The 15,147-nt window shown below is 36.7% G+C and overlaps 1 protein-coding gene across 1 annotated transcript; it reads right to left on the bottom strand.

Annotated features, from left to right (window-relative positions):
* Positions 1-7,868: 7,868 nt before the first annotated feature.
* Positions 7,869-14,912, bottom strand: LOC121240037. The gene is made up of 12 exons (XM_041137479.1): positions 14,764-14,912; positions 14,354-14,428; positions 12,974-13,360; positions 12,656-12,704; positions 12,438-12,516; positions 12,241-12,286; positions 12,047-12,145; positions 11,735-11,803; positions 11,382-11,637; positions 10,633-10,739; positions 8,521-9,824; positions 7,869-8,211 (listed from the first exon to the last, which is right to left on the bottom strand). The coding sequence occupies exons 2-11, from the start codon at positions 14,402-14,404 to the stop codon at positions 8,568-8,570; spliced, it is 2,400 nt and encodes a 799-aa protein (XP_040993413.1). The 5' UTR covers positions 14,405-14,428; positions 14,764-14,912; the 3' UTR covers positions 7,869-8,211; positions 8,521-8,567.
* Positions 14,913-15,147: the final 235 nt, after the last annotated feature.

The raw sequence follows: 15,147 nt of genomic DNA, 5'->3' as shown, positions 1-15,147 counted from the left end.
TAAAAATTGGAAAATTTGGAAAGCAATCCAGGGTTGTACAAGTGATTGAGAGGAATCGCATCATAAGCACAAAGACCAAGACTTTTCAGAACCAGCCTCATGACTCAGGAGTCAGGAGTGACCTCAAACCCTATAAATATAGTGTTGTACCTCTTTCTACAAATACTGGAGTGCACGACTGGAGAGTAGTGCGGCACAGTGCACTACCTGCTACTGCTGGGTAGAAGAGAGAGAGAGAGAGAGTGAGAGAGAGAGGCAACTTGGTGGTCAAACGAAACCCCACCACCACCATCACACCTCTTCCTTTTCTGCAGTTCAAGTTTACTTGGATATGTGGCATATAAGGGTCTCACCTACTCTGTACGAGAGGGAGAGTGTATGTGTGTGTCTGAGAGACAGCGCTTTATTATCCAATTCAGCCAATAAATACACATATTCTTCCTCTTCTGCTCATAAGTTGGTACAAATCTCTTCTAGTCCTGAAAAAATCTCGTGTCAAAGAGAAAAAAAGGAAAATAAAGGAAAGGAAGAGAAACTCCCACTTTCCTTTTTCCTTATTCCTTTTTTTCCTTTCTCTTGATTTAGTTATATATAGTAGTGGTTTGCCAGATTTGTAGATTAGAGATATTCAATCGCTTTCCCCTTGCTGACTCTCACAAAGACAGCGACATATCCTCTCCCAGAAACTTTCTCTTCCGCAATTTCTGCAACCCTCTTCCTCTCTTATCTTTCTCATTTTTTATTTTTCTACTAGTTTAATTGTTTTGCTCTCTCCGTTTGTAGATTATTATATATATATATATATATATATTTCTTGCCCTTGTCGTACTACTGCTGTGAATTATGTGCTTTTTTTTTTTTTTTTTCCTTCTTTCATATGCAATAACAAGGGTTCTGAAGCAATGATTACTGTTCAAGCATTGGATTTAGGGTTAGTGAAGATGCAAAGAAGTTTGTACCTAAAAGAGAAGATAAGAAGCGTCAATAATGGAGCTAGCTAGCTGTTGCGCAGTGTAAGTAATCTCGTAGTTAATTTGCTCTTTCATTCTTTTTTCCTTCATTTACACAGAACAACACTTGAATCGAGTGTGTCCTTCGTTGGTTTAAATCTTAATAACCCCTCTTGTTTGTGTCAAGAAAATCCTTTGGTGAGCCAAAAATTGAAGACGTATGTTTAGTTCGAGTTCCCATTGGAAATATAAAAACAAAGTCTCAATTTAACGGTTAATTAGGATCCAGAAAGTATCATGATCATATGTGTCTTCGCTTTCTTTTTAGATCTGCATTACTTGATCTGGTTTGTGTTGGATGTTGTTGGCTGATCTAGGCTGTACTGGGTTAAATGAAAATATTGTATCTTTTTTCTTTCAACAGTGCGCAGCTAGCTTAGATCTCTCTCCCACTCAAGTACAGGTTTTGTACTTAGGGTTAGGGTTCATGCTAGCAGTTTTCCTTCAACAAAAGCTATTGATTCTTTTAGGCGGCCTAGATCTTTTGATCAATGTTGTGGACTTCCTGGAAATTAGTCCATGTATTTTTCCATGATGTCTTAGATGGGACCATGACCAAAGTACAAGGTAATGAGCTCATGTCATTACATGATTGGCCACAGAGAGAGGTGCTGTGCCCCGCAATAGAGTGTACTGTTGAATGACGTATCAGGTTTTGAAAAAATGGAGCATTTTTTCCCGTAAAAGTATCAGTAATTAATATTGTTAGACCCTAATTTTATTCTTGCAGGTGGATCGCCTTCTCATCAAACCTGCTAACAGATCATTAATTTACATTTTAATGACTTGATTAGACTTGAAAAACGAACAGTCATCTAATAAATTTAATTAGTGCCAAATGGAGCAAACATTAATATTGATGCTGCTTTCAATCGAGAAGTACTTAATTTTCCTTGTAGGTTTTAGAGCATATGGATTTATCTTAGATGATCAAGATAAGCATTTAGTTTATCGTAATTACAGTATAAATTAGATGCTACTAATTATTATGAGAGTACAATATATATTGGCGACCAGATCATTTTCTACAACTCTTTACTTACTATATTATGTTTTTTTTGTTTTTTCCTTAAATCATTGAAGATATCTATTTTCATTGTCTTTTCCCCCTAAAAATATCCAAATTCAATTTTCGTTATGATGTTTGTAATTCTAGCATCATGAATAGATTGTTTAAAGGGAGCTCTCTTCCGTCCACTCATGGAGGGCTAAAGGGTTTGAATTAGCTGCCGACTCATTCATTCAAACACAGTAGAAAGTGAGTGAATTATGCTGCTACTATGGATGTGTGAATGATGCGGGAGATAAACTTCATCCTTTTCTCTTCTTTGCTTGGACTGAAGGGAGCTCCCTTCTACTGTTTTCTTCATCGGCTTCACGTACTGGTATCTGCTTATTTATAAAGTCCTTTATTTTTGCAGGGCATATCCGACTTAAAATTAAATTGTAATGATCAGTTGTTACTTCTTTGCCACCTATGTTAATGTTATATATGGTTTTTGCGATTAATTGCTTTCCATCCTGTGTGTAATTTAAAGCTTCGAACATCTGACCAATTGACTGTAAAAACTTTAAAAGTGCATGATTGGTTTAAATGAGAAATGTTTTGCAACTTGTTACTTGAATCTGCTAAATCCTTTATATTGGTGACCGAATATATATTTATAATCTTCTTTGGGGTTTGCATATCCGATTTGTTTGCTTTTTTCAGATTGTGTTTGATGTTGAACAGAGTTGAGATGATAAAATATTGTTAAAATATTATTTTTTAATATTATTATTATTTTAGAATTTAAAAAGATGAATTGTTTATTATATTTTATATTGAAATTTAAAAAAATTGTAATGATGAGTTGAGATGAGTTGAGGAACCAAACGAAACGTAATATCCTCATCCTAATACCTTTTGGACATTACAAGTTTTCTTTCTCGTATCGGAACTATTTATCATCCTATACCCAATCTTATGAAAAATACTCAATTCTCTATAAAAACACTCCAAAATAATAGGGGTGGTATTGAGGTTGCGATTGGATGTTAAATTGATTTAGATGTTAAATTGAGTTGAGTTGATAAAATATTATTAGAATATTATTTTTTAATAATATTATTATTTTAAGATTTAAAAAAGTTAAATTATTTATTATATTTTATGTTAAAATTTAAAAAAATTATAATGATGAGTTGAGATGAGTTATGCATGATTTAGTTTCCGAACGTACCTGACTGATGCGGTGTGGTTAAATAACTTAAATCATTTATAATTGGAGAATGTCTAGGATGGGCGGTTCTGGTTTAGTTGATCTTGTCTAGACAAAGTTGGTTGTGTTGAAAATGGGTGTTGGGTATTTTTGGTGTTTGGAATCGGGCGAGGATTGATATGTCAATATCAGTTACGTAAGAGATTCATTGCCAACCAATATAGTTCATTAATTCTGCAAAGTAACCCTGAGAGTACAGGCCTTGACGCTGGAAAAAGGTCACATCTTGTCAAATGTTGTGAGAAAGAAGTTAATTATACGTCTCACCCTGGAAAAAGCTGTTGAAAGATCACTCTCAATCTATTATCATTGAAAGGGTTATTTTCTTTTTTATTAACAAAAAAAATAAAGAGAAAAGTGTTCTCTTTTGTTTGAGGAGGGAAAAGTAAATAGGGGGAGAACTGGAGGCAGGTTGTCTTTATTCTTTTGGCCTGGTTTTTTAAACGCATAGGCATTAAATATGCGAGGAGTGCGTTGGCATCATAAATCCGCCTCTTGTCCAGCGGGTCTAAATGCAGTCTAAGCAGGGTTGGAACTTGGAGCTATGGAGTTATGGTTTGTTGACATTCGTGAGATCTATTTTATTTTATTTTTGTTAGTGCGTTTTCTAGCAAAGTAGCCCAAAAAATTGGTCACCTCCTATCCCCATGTTTTCGAAATTTATTGCATTTATTTATCATTATAATATGGACACAAACCATGTGTGCTGTTTTTTCTTGTATTTTCCATCTGCTGTGGCAGTACTGCTTTTTCTTAGTCATTTGTTTAATAATTGTGCGTGTTGCCTAAAGAACTGAACTCTGCTTTAAACCATCTTACAATATTCTGCTGTAAGTCGGTTCCTTGAGTGCATCGAGGATGCAAGTACGCTTGAACTGGTTTTTTTAATCTTTATTTCTCGAGTAGTGGGCAAGCGTTTGTTTTGCTCAAATTCGCATGACTTGTCTAGGAAAATAATTCTTTAGTACTGTTATATCCAAGGAGATTTTGAGATTTAGCTGTGCTTTGAGCTGCAGCTAGTTCTGTCAGGCTTTTAAACCCCCTTATTTTATTGTGTGGTTGATGTCATTTGAATGCTGCATAAGCTTGCTGAATACTCTTGTCATTTTCTCCCACTTTTTCTTCTTTGTTTCGGTGAGAAAGGGTGAACTTTAGTGCATGGCATGTGTTTATATTAAAGCAAGGGATATTAGACACTTTATTCTCCTTAAAAGCAAGGGCTTGTTCTAAGCATGCACTCCCATGATTTTGGTTTTGTTTATTTGTGAAAGTCGTAGTTATTACAAAAGATGCATTAACGGAGTCCAAAGATAACCAAATACAGGGTGGAGGTGGTAACAAATATCCCCTTTAGTTTGGGCGCACAAAGGAAAAAATTAGTGGGAGTCGTCTCTCTGGTTCATATTTTTCTTGATTCAGGTGTCGAAGTAGGAAATGGGATGTGCGAGATGCTTTAGGTGTGGTGGGAAAATGGTGTTTTCTTTACCAATATCGCATCCCTGAAAGTGTTCATCGTGATAGCTTAAAGCTTTGATGATTGGGTGGGGATTTTTGTACCCTCTGAACTCTGTATTATGAAAGATATTCTTCCGTTAAAGTGAGGATCTTCACTTTGGAAAAAGGAAGAAAAAAAGTTGTATTGATCCATTATATTGAACTAGAGTACGTACAAATGATTCAAGCCAGTAGCATTTTTCTTTCTTTCCCCATTTTGGGTTGGGGGGGTGGGGGTGGGGTGGGAGGGAGAGGGAGAGGGAGAGAGAGAGAGAGAGAGAGAGAGAACAAGAGAGAAACTAAAGATGACGACCCACTTGTGTTGCCATGCCCTTGTGCTACGCTTTGTGCTGCCGTGCCACTTGTGCTCCACAAAGCGTATACGCCGAGCCCACGTATCACAGATTAACAGGTGATTATTCAATTGGATCTATATCTGAAGCCTGAAGGTGCTTTTGTTTGTTTTCTTCCAAGAAAAAGAAAATCATAGAACGGAGGGAAAGGTGAATGGCTACTCAAGACGAAACTGATATTGAGAAGGGAAGTTTATCAACGTGTTCTTCTTCTTCGTTCTTGTAATGTTGAGTGTATAAAGATTAAAGAATTCGCTACAAGCACACACTCGGATCCCCTCCTCTCGCTGCGCTCGTCACTCACTCGCTTGTTCACTTACGCCAAGCAGGCTCTTCTTCTTCTTTGGTAGTTTGTTCCTAGATCGCTTTTCCTTGCTTAGATCTAACCTCTTTTATGACTATTACTTGATATGTGAGATGCTCTTTCTTTTTCTACACGGAACTGGCAATAGAATCTCAATGGAGGCTATCCGAGATGCTCCTATTATCATGTTGTTCGTGGCTAGGAACAGCGTACTCGTTAAGAGTAGAGTGACGCGGTGGCAAACAACATTTGACATTCTTAACCGAGTCGAACGGTTAAAGAAACGAATGCATGCAGAGACGGCGAGACAATCTCTTATTTGTTTGTGCTAGCTGGGCTTGGCAAATTGCATGCACCACATTTCACAGTAACGATGAACAACGTCTATTTTTCGTCCTTATCTCGATTTGGCTGTGCATGACTTTACCCTGCCATTACATAGGATCTGTGCCTATGAAAGTCTTAGGTCCAAACTCCAAAATGAATGGAGACGCCCTATAGAATTTCTTAAAATAAATCTTTTCTTAATGTCCATCACAGACTATGGTTGCATGTTTAATGGCAATCATTAGATTCTATATACGACAGAAAGCCCAGAAGAAGAGAAACCAAACCCATTGCATGGTAAGGAAATATTGCTGTTGGCTCTCCTTGTCATAAGCATGCAGTTAAGCAACCCATTCTGGGTCAACTTTGCACCTTTTGCTATAAAATATGTTAACCTAAAGTCTTCAAATATCCTGAATTATCAGGATTCGGGTCTGATTAAAATTAAAACAAAAGAAAAGAAAAAGAAATCAAGGAAGCTTTTCTCCTCTGATCTCCACTGAGAAAGAAGAAAATCAGACGCCAGCTGAGACAACTCAAAAGTGATAGCTAGCGAACCTACTTTATATTATTTGTTCCTTCCATCTTTGGTGTATTATAATCAGAAAGAAGTCATTAATCGAGAATATAAAATAAGTAAAGAATATTATAATTAATTAATATCATAATTAAGGAGCATTTCTGTCTCTTTTCTACTTCCATATTTTTTACATTTGCTCTCCTTTTTAACCAATCCAAGAACTTCCAACAGTTGAATTCTCGTAGCCCTATTAAACACACACATGCATATAAGCATGTAATCTTGAAGGATTGAAGTTGTACTTTCATTAAATCAAGATTTCTTAGAGTTCTTCCTATAAACCCTAGCTAGAGGTGGAGATCAGTGATATATACGAAGTGTATACAACATGTAACAATTATTTAGGTTTTGTTTATCTTCGCAGATGAGATAAGAAGTGATGAGTACTTAAGATTAAAGTTAAAAGTTAAATAAAATATTGTTAAAATATATATTTTTTAATATTAATTTTGTTTTAGAATTTGAAAAAGTTGAATTGTTTATTTTATTTGAGCGGTGCTGCTCTGCTGCCTGAGTAGCACCGCTCGTTAATACAGCTACGTACTTTTTATTTTATTTTTCATTTTCCCTTTCATAATTTTTAAATATATTTAAATAATTTTAAAAAATAAGAAAAATATATCAATACACTTAAAATCAATTCCTTAATCACTAAGTAAAAAAATAATAATTTTTTTCCACAGCGGTACATTGTAGCGGTATACTTTGGGTGGCATACAAGCTTTTCTCATTTTATTTTGTGTGAAAATTTGAGAAAGTTGTAATGATTAGATGAGATAAGTTAAAAGAAGTTGTGAAAACCAACGAGTTGGAAATAATAAATGTTATACGATTTCACTTATATATGTCTCTAATTCTTTCATACCCTAGATTTAGGGAACCAAATATGCTCTTATGAAGTTATAAAGTCCTCTTTTCACAACTCACATGTTTGAAACTTTAAGGTTTTCATACATAGTTATTTTAATAATATCTTAAAATGCAAGAGAAGAACATGAGTTGGTCGATTATTTTTTCATCCCACGTCATTTTTTTTTGTAAAAAAAATTATATGTTTATCAAGCATATATAGAAGATTATGTTTTATAAGAAGCTAAAAAACCTATAGACTGTTTCTCTTGATAGCTATTTTTTCTTTACAAACAACATAAAAACCTCAAAAATTTTATATGCAATCACTTTTGCATATTCTTTGTACGTTCCATTAATGTGATTGGTTGCATCTTTTTTTTTAATATAAAATATGCTTTGATCAATCACGTCAGTAGAGTAGGTAAAGAGTACGAAAAAATGACTGTATATAGTAGAACTCAAAAAATCTACTTCCTTTTTCCCATGACCTAAGCAAAGTTTGTGACAAGGTTTTCTATAACTAACATAAAAGAAGATCTAAGAATACGAAGAGAGAGAATCAAAATACCCAACTAAATATCTGGACCTTAGGTGCTAACATTGACATGATTCTTTTAAAGATTATAATTATTTATAAGGGTTCAAAATATTTAACTAAATTACTGAATATAATTCACACCCCCCGTGTTGATGAATATTTTGTTTTTTCTGAATATATTCATTTATTCATACCAAGAGAAAATACCAGTTAGGCACCATTAAAACACAAGCAGCCATGCTGCAGACAGCTGCGGGTAAACTACTCAAGGAACAAAAGGTAAGCTACAAAGTGCAGACAGTACAACTACAGATTGCCCAAAAAAAAAAAAAAAAAAAAAACTAAGAATTTGTCATTTGGATAATTACAAACTGAATGATCATAAAATGGTCATAGGAATACCACGAGCTGCTAGAGAATTATTGAGCTTGATCCGATTCTTTCATATGCATTGGAAGAGTAGACAGCTTTGTGTCTAACATGATCTGTTATCTGCACCGATTGTTTGAGCTAATTTATTCATAAGTAATTCTACATATAATTATGAAATACGTTCCGTAATTATTTTGAAAAAAATAAAATTTATTATTAAAAAATTAATTTTTTATGTAAATATCATATTTTATTTATTTTTTTTAAAACGATTATGCGACGGCCGCAAATTTACTGATGTAAATATCTTTCCTATTTATTCACACTAAGCAAGCAAGCAGATAAAATATGAATAGAAACGAAGGGAAACTGAAGTACTTTACTTTAACAGATGCAGGGAAAAGTGTAAATATTCATCATCCATCTCACCTGAAGTTTGCAGAATATATGGGAGTCCTCTGTGCTTAATTGAGTGATCACAGCTGAAGAGCCAAATCAAGCTGCTTGCTATTATCCGATGAGGACTGTCGTTGACTATCCTCCGCTTGGTGGTTTTCGGGAGTAGCCTTGTCATAGAAACTCATTGCATGTAACACGGCCATTTTCTGAGCTGCTACAAGTTGTGATGCTCGCAGGTGTGGTGTTCGCTCACGCAATATTGTGCTTCGGCCGACGAGTCTGTCCTTGTTAAGCTGCATCTGCACACTTGGGAAACCACGGCTTGTTTGCGGAGTTGTGGATCGGGGCCATTCCAGGGATTGCGCTGCCTGTTCTCTGTTAACTCTACCCTCTTCCTGTGAGCCTAATCTATTCAAGAAAGTAGTGTTCTGAACCGACACTTTTGGGGCTTGTGAAGTCAAGACAGAAGAGTTTCCTGACATCAGCTCCTGCAGCCTCGAATGCAACACGTTGGCCAATTCATCCGGCTGCATCTGGTTCCGTGGTTGGTTAAATTCTGCCATCATATCGATAGTCTGGTACTTGTCGCACGTGTTTGTGATCCCATCCCCAGCAGGTGTGTTCGTATTTTCAATTCCAGAGAGGGGAAAATGCGAACCATACCACATCTCTCCATATTGATTTTGATGTGTAGTATCATATCGATCATTGCCATGCAGAAGGTTCATACTTTCATCTGTGCAGATTTGTTTTCCTTTGGATGAACCAAAAATGTCGATATTTCCACGTGTGTTGGAAGCTACTTCCTCCGGGGAAGCAATCTTGACAGCCTTTATGGTACTGAAGTGAGGGTTTACCCTTCGCAGATCACCGCTAGTTCCCATTATGTCAGAGGAGGGAACCATGCCTCTGAAGAAAGTGTTATCCATGTCCATTCTGCTATCGGTGCAGACCATCTTTCCTTTGTAGGCAGCATCATGGGTGTTAATGCCGCAACTGGTTTGGGCATTTTCTCCTTTGAAAACATCACCATGAACATCCAATCGCTTGTTGGCATCATCTAAATAATCCCCAGGTAAGTTATGGAGGATACTCTGAGGTATTTCACCATTGTTCACACCATCCAGATAATTAGGTGCCAGCAAGAGAGATGGTGGACGAGCTAGCCAACTTGGAGTACTTGTAGAAGGGGCTTGAGCCTGGAACTGATTATTTGAAGCTTCAATCTGCCTATATTTTTCTAATTTCCTATTGGCAACCATTTGAGCCGTTGGTCCCAAATCTTTAACAAACTCCATCAGACTTTCCTTGTACCCAAGTTCCCCATCAATAATCTACAAACCAGACATATATCAATCAGCAAGGGCAAAGAGATAAACGTCTAAGAAATATAAAGTACAAGAACAGTTATAATTATCAATTGTATCTCTCAGGTTAAGCCCAAAATTTCTAATGACAAAAGGAAAAGGGAAAGAAAAGGATTAATAATAACGAAGAAGATGGATTCGTATTCTGCATGTGTTGTGCCTAATGCCTTAATCTTTTTACATTGCTGACTCCCCCTTCTGGAAAAAGGAAGGTGGCGATAGGTTGACAAGAAGCTTAAGATTTATAGTCATATCTTATGGAAATCAATCATACAGGCCCAGAGAGAAATGAGAGGAGAAAGAGAAAAGGCTGATAGCTGAATGTAACAAAGTGACAACTAGGTCTAACTCTTCCCAATTTCTGCATTTTCTTGTGAAAAGATTGTTAGGGAACCTCGAATTACCTTTACAGCGGTAAGCTAAAAGACCCCTTTTACACTAATATTCTAGTACTGGTCAAACTTAAGTAAGATCCTGGCCCTTCTGGGAGAAGTGGATTGCATATGGTCCCACCGTTCAACATTTAGCTTAAAGAGCTGGTTTCCAACCTGCGGACCCGTCTTGGTAGCCTAAAGGTTTTCCGCTGTAGACTATGTTAAGGTTAAACATGATGATTGGAGTTTGATATTCTTGATAAATAGATACATCTCTGATGTACTTTGTAGAGTAGATTAGACAGACAGCAGGGACCTTTTCTTTTTGGAGAGTGCATGTGTAGTGCAAGGCTTTTTTTCTTTCTCCAAACCCAACATGCGTTGGTGTATGATAAACTTACATGAATGAGAGGTTCCGGGAGATCGTATTGTGATGAAAATATCGATTCATTCTCCCTGGGAGGCTTATATGTTTGTCGCCTTTCTGTTCCAAACCCAGCTCCAGATCCTGTTCAAAGCAAAGAGAATTTTTATCAAGGATTTTCCACAGAAACATCCACAAGAGTATTGATGCAGAGAAATAGGGAATGCTGTTAATATTTTGGAAAAGAAGCAACGAGAAAGAGAGGTTCAATGAATACAGATGCACAAGGATTTTTCTATAATTCGACACCACATGAGAGACTACTGCAAAGAGAGAACAAAAAAAGAACAGAAACTATGGTAACCATGATTAAGGCAATTTTTGATTTACAGCAAAAGCTAAGATTTTTTAATCAATGGATAGCTCCAGGAATTATAAAGCCCTTTTATGTGTTCAGTGCGAGGGGAGAAATTTTCAAAGATAAGGTGATTGTCAAGGTGAGATCTTCTTTCAAGCGTCCAACATCTGGGGCAAACAGCCTCAGTTAATCCTCAAGTCTGTGAATTGATGAGATTTCTTTTAGTCTCATGCAGAAGTCAGCCTAAGACATCTATAGATGAACATATATTCTGGACCCTGAACCTGTACCAATTAACCTCAAGTGACTCAATTGCATTTTCCAGTCTGAGGGAGCTATAAGTTTCTGACCTCATACAAGAGTGCCCAACATAGACTTTGTAACAAAATGCAAAAGAACTAAGATGCAAATTAGCCTTTGTTTCTTACCAGAAGGAATTTTGTTCTGTCTTTGCTCAAAATGAGAGTTCAAATCAAACAGTCGTTCTGTTTTGGTGTTCCTCCTTGGCGCAGCACCAATGTTCACCTTGCCATATCTAGCACGCTTAGTGCTTGGACCTGCGGCTTCACCTTGGGGTTTCCTCCCGGGGCGTTTTTTTGTTAGAGAAAACTCAAGCACAAAATTTTCTGGATCAGTTTTCAGAGCATGAAAAACCCTCTGGGCCAGTTCTTGTATACTACGAGCCTGGATGCCAAATTATATGGAGATTGATGGAGAAAACTGAGTTCACCTGGATGCCATTCATATATTTTATACTACGAGAACTATATTTCAAGTGTACCTCTCTATAAAATACGGTGGTCGATGAATTGAAATGCATTGCATTGTTGCTAATCAGAAACACATCATGCTGTACACAACTCCAAGAAATGATAATCAGTTAGTAATTCTTTAATGAATTGGATAATTTCAGAAGCAGATAAGCTTTCTTTCCCAAAAGATGCAGAGGCCAGCATCCAACCTGCTTACAGACTTGGACAAGAATGCTTAGCGATCGATAACCAATTTGGAAATTCAAACTAGATAGCAATGTTCATATAATGATAGCAAAAGGCATGGGAATTATTTCAAAAAGAAACTTTAGGAGGAAAACCTCAAATTGCTCTAAGCTTGTATACATTCCTTCCTGAAGTTTGGCCCTCATTGTGCCAAAATCCATTGGTTCTTTAATGATTCTGTAGTATCCTTCCACCTTCAAAAAGCAAGAAATCCATTATTATTGTGGGCTGGAAAGGAACCAGACGTTCTGATGAACAGAACATGTTGACACCCAAAACAGCCACGAACCTCTTCAGGGTCAACTGGCTGGGCAAATATTTCATATGTATCTCTCCTACATAGGGAAGAATATATGGTTAAGAAAAGAAAATCATGCTCAAGAGAAGAATTCCATGATGTTTGTATTGTTTGAAGTCATTGATCAAGCAGTGGAATTGACTCCTTTTCCAACTACACCAGATATATGATAAATGCGGAATGCTTACCTTTGCAGTATATCGATGACAAACTCAAGTACCCGTTTTTCTGGCAATCGTTGTAGAGATGAAGAACTTGCTCGATGATCTAATTCAATACAATCATAGTTATCCAATAAAAAGGTATATGAACAAGTCAATCACTTCTTAGAGATGATAATGATCACCAGGATGTTAGAAGATCAGTAGAACATAGGTACATATGTATAGATCAATGGGAGACTCACCATTTCGAATTGAAGTACTTCCATGCAGTTTTGGATCATTTTCTCCTTCCTGCATGCAATGGGAACGTGAGAAAAAGGAAATAAACTACATAAAGGAAATCGGAATTAGGAATATTGTACGTTCGTCAGCCCTGCTACAAAAAAAGGCGACAAAGGACTTCTTGTTATGGTAAAAGCAGAAGGTGATACGAACTTTTCATCCTTAACAGTAGAATGACATTGTGCATACGACATCAAACTCCGCAAAACCAGCAATCAATAAAGAAGTAAAAATGCAGATAAAGGCAGAAGAGAAAGTTGTACGAGAAAGAGCGAGACCTGTGCTGGAGAAAAGTAAGCAGGAGAACTAACAACTACGTCTTCAAGTCTCTTGCGCTTCACCCTCCTGCGGTCGTACTGCTTGAAAGTGGGGGGACGATCATGCTGCTGCTCCTTGTGCTGATCTTCTTGCACTTGAGAATGCTGAGAATGCGGGACTCCAGCTATGGAGTTGGTTTTGAATGCAGCTAAGGACACAGCCCCGTTCCCTGCAGTCAAGAGAGGGTTAGAATTGGTGACGCTTTCCTTCTGCTGTTTATCCTCTACTGTCGTCGTCGTCGTCGTCTTCTTCTTCTTCTTCTTTTCCTCCTCCAATGCCCATATTCGGACGCTCCTCCTCCTCGTTTCTAGCATTTCTCCTCCCTCGTCCGCCATTTTACTCCCTCCCTACATATATTATATGTGTAACACGAAGAAACACGTATGTACACGATTCATAACCAGTTTCGAAGCTTCAACCCCATGCATGTGTACTACTCTTTTGATTTGGCCAATTTACAAAAAATGAACAAATAACATTGCATCCGATTTCATACATACATGTTATAATATCTTTGTGTGTGATATATATATATATATATATATATGTCGCGCTAGAAACCTTGAGAGAAGAGATACTACTCTTTATAAAACGACAAAAGAATTAATAAATAATTAGGGACATGCACAACTCAGTTGTAACGGCTGGACACCATTTACTCTTTCGGTCTACACCAGGAAGGTACAGCTTCACTATATAAATGTTGGAATAATCTTCCAATCCAATACCCAACCAGAGGTTGACATGTCAGCCCTTCATTAGTTGTCCAATAATAAACTTAGATACAGCCTTATCTTCCAAATAAATAGTCTTCTATTTTGTGTTATGCCCTTATATATATATATATATATATATATATTTATATTGCAAGGCCAAGACCGCGTCACGCCATGCCGTCGCACTGCAGTCAATATCAAACTCAGCAAAGTCGTCTTCACCCTTTGAAAAATGATAAAAAAACAAGTTCCCTCTTTTTATTTCAGTCGATTTTTCTCAAAATTGACATGCAAATAAATTTTGGTAAAAACTTCCTCTTTTTCTTTAGCAATGGTTTTTTAAAAAATAAAAAATAAAAACTGACAGGTCTTCTTTGTATTTTTATTATTTGGGGGCAAATAATACAATTTTGGAGATGAGTTACGGCATTATTTAGGCAGATCTTGACTTGGTTAATTGATGAAGTAGAACACTCAATTGATGAGTCATATATACTAATTTTCTCCTGCGATCAAAAGAAAAAACTAAGAAAGGGGAAAAAATAAAGAAGGTCATGATATTGTTCATATGTACCATGTTTAGAGGATGAAAAACTTGCATGCAATCTTGTCTTTCTAAGATACCTCTTTCATATCTTCGTTCCAGTCAATGAAATCCCCCAATTGAAACTTCATCACAACGAGCTCCGATGCGCAGTTCTAAATTGATAGCATTGTGAACTATGAATTAGAGAGGAAATCCCCATTTTGATTCACACATATATAAGGTTCAAAACAAGTTGATTTGAAATAAGAGCTTTCAAAGACAGGACTTTTGAATCTTCTCTAAGGATGTGGTGTGTGCGCTTTGAGATTTATACTGATCATCTTGGTTAAAACAGGGCACCATGCTGAATGTTTTGATCATGACAAAAGATGGGAAATTACAGTAAAACATGTAAATGTAATAGGATGCAAGGTCTGTAATAATAGCAAAGGAGGATCAAAGTTTGCAGAGAACAGAAGGAACAAGCCATTAGGGATACAAAAATTACCAAATCAACTAGAAGAAAGTGAAACCAGCCTCACTCTTTGGCAAGCCAAAATCTCTCCCAAGATTGGCAAAAAAACCTCTCAGTGCTCCTCCACTCTAAGGACCTCCATTAAGCCTAACGTTACCACTCAAAGGAGACTTGGATTAGCTCTGCTCCTTGGCATGGTCTTAAATAGCAACGCCGGGTGCTTTCGGTGGTAGGGTTAGCCGTTACGTGGAATGCTCAATGTGCCAAATGTACGGTAATAAAGTTTCTTCCCTGGAAATGCATGTAACTTCCAATTTGGCTCGGCGTGAAATTATTACGCCATATTTGGTATAATGCCAATGCATTTGGTGGTGTCATTGCCAATATGACAAAATTACTATGGTAAGCTGCAATAAA

This window comes from Juglans microcarpa x Juglans regia, chromosome 7D, assembly GCF_004785595.1.
Source record: "Juglans microcarpa x Juglans regia isolate MS1-56 chromosome 7D, Jm3101_v1.0, whole genome shotgun sequence".
Lineage (NCBI taxonomy): Eukaryota > Viridiplantae > Streptophyta > Magnoliopsida > Fagales > Juglandaceae > Juglans > Juglans microcarpa x Juglans regia.
Note: the sequence above shows the minus strand (reverse complement) of the source record. Positions and strands in the feature narration are given on the sequence as shown.

Bases quoted from the DNA above. Each gene is read 5' to 3' on its own strand.
- LOC121240037 (XM_041137479.1), bottom strand. From the start codon at position 14,404: ATGAAGTTTCAATTGGGGGATTTCATTGACTGGAACGAAGATATGAAA. The intron at 13,361-14,353 runs GTATCTTAGAAA...TAATATATGTAG, and splicing joins GGAACGAAGATATGAAAGAG to GGAGGGAGTAAAATGGCGGA. The intron at 12,705-12,973 runs GTCTCGCTCTTT...CATTGCATGCAG, and splicing joins CTTACTTTTCTCCAGCACAG to GAAGGAGAAAATGATCCAAA.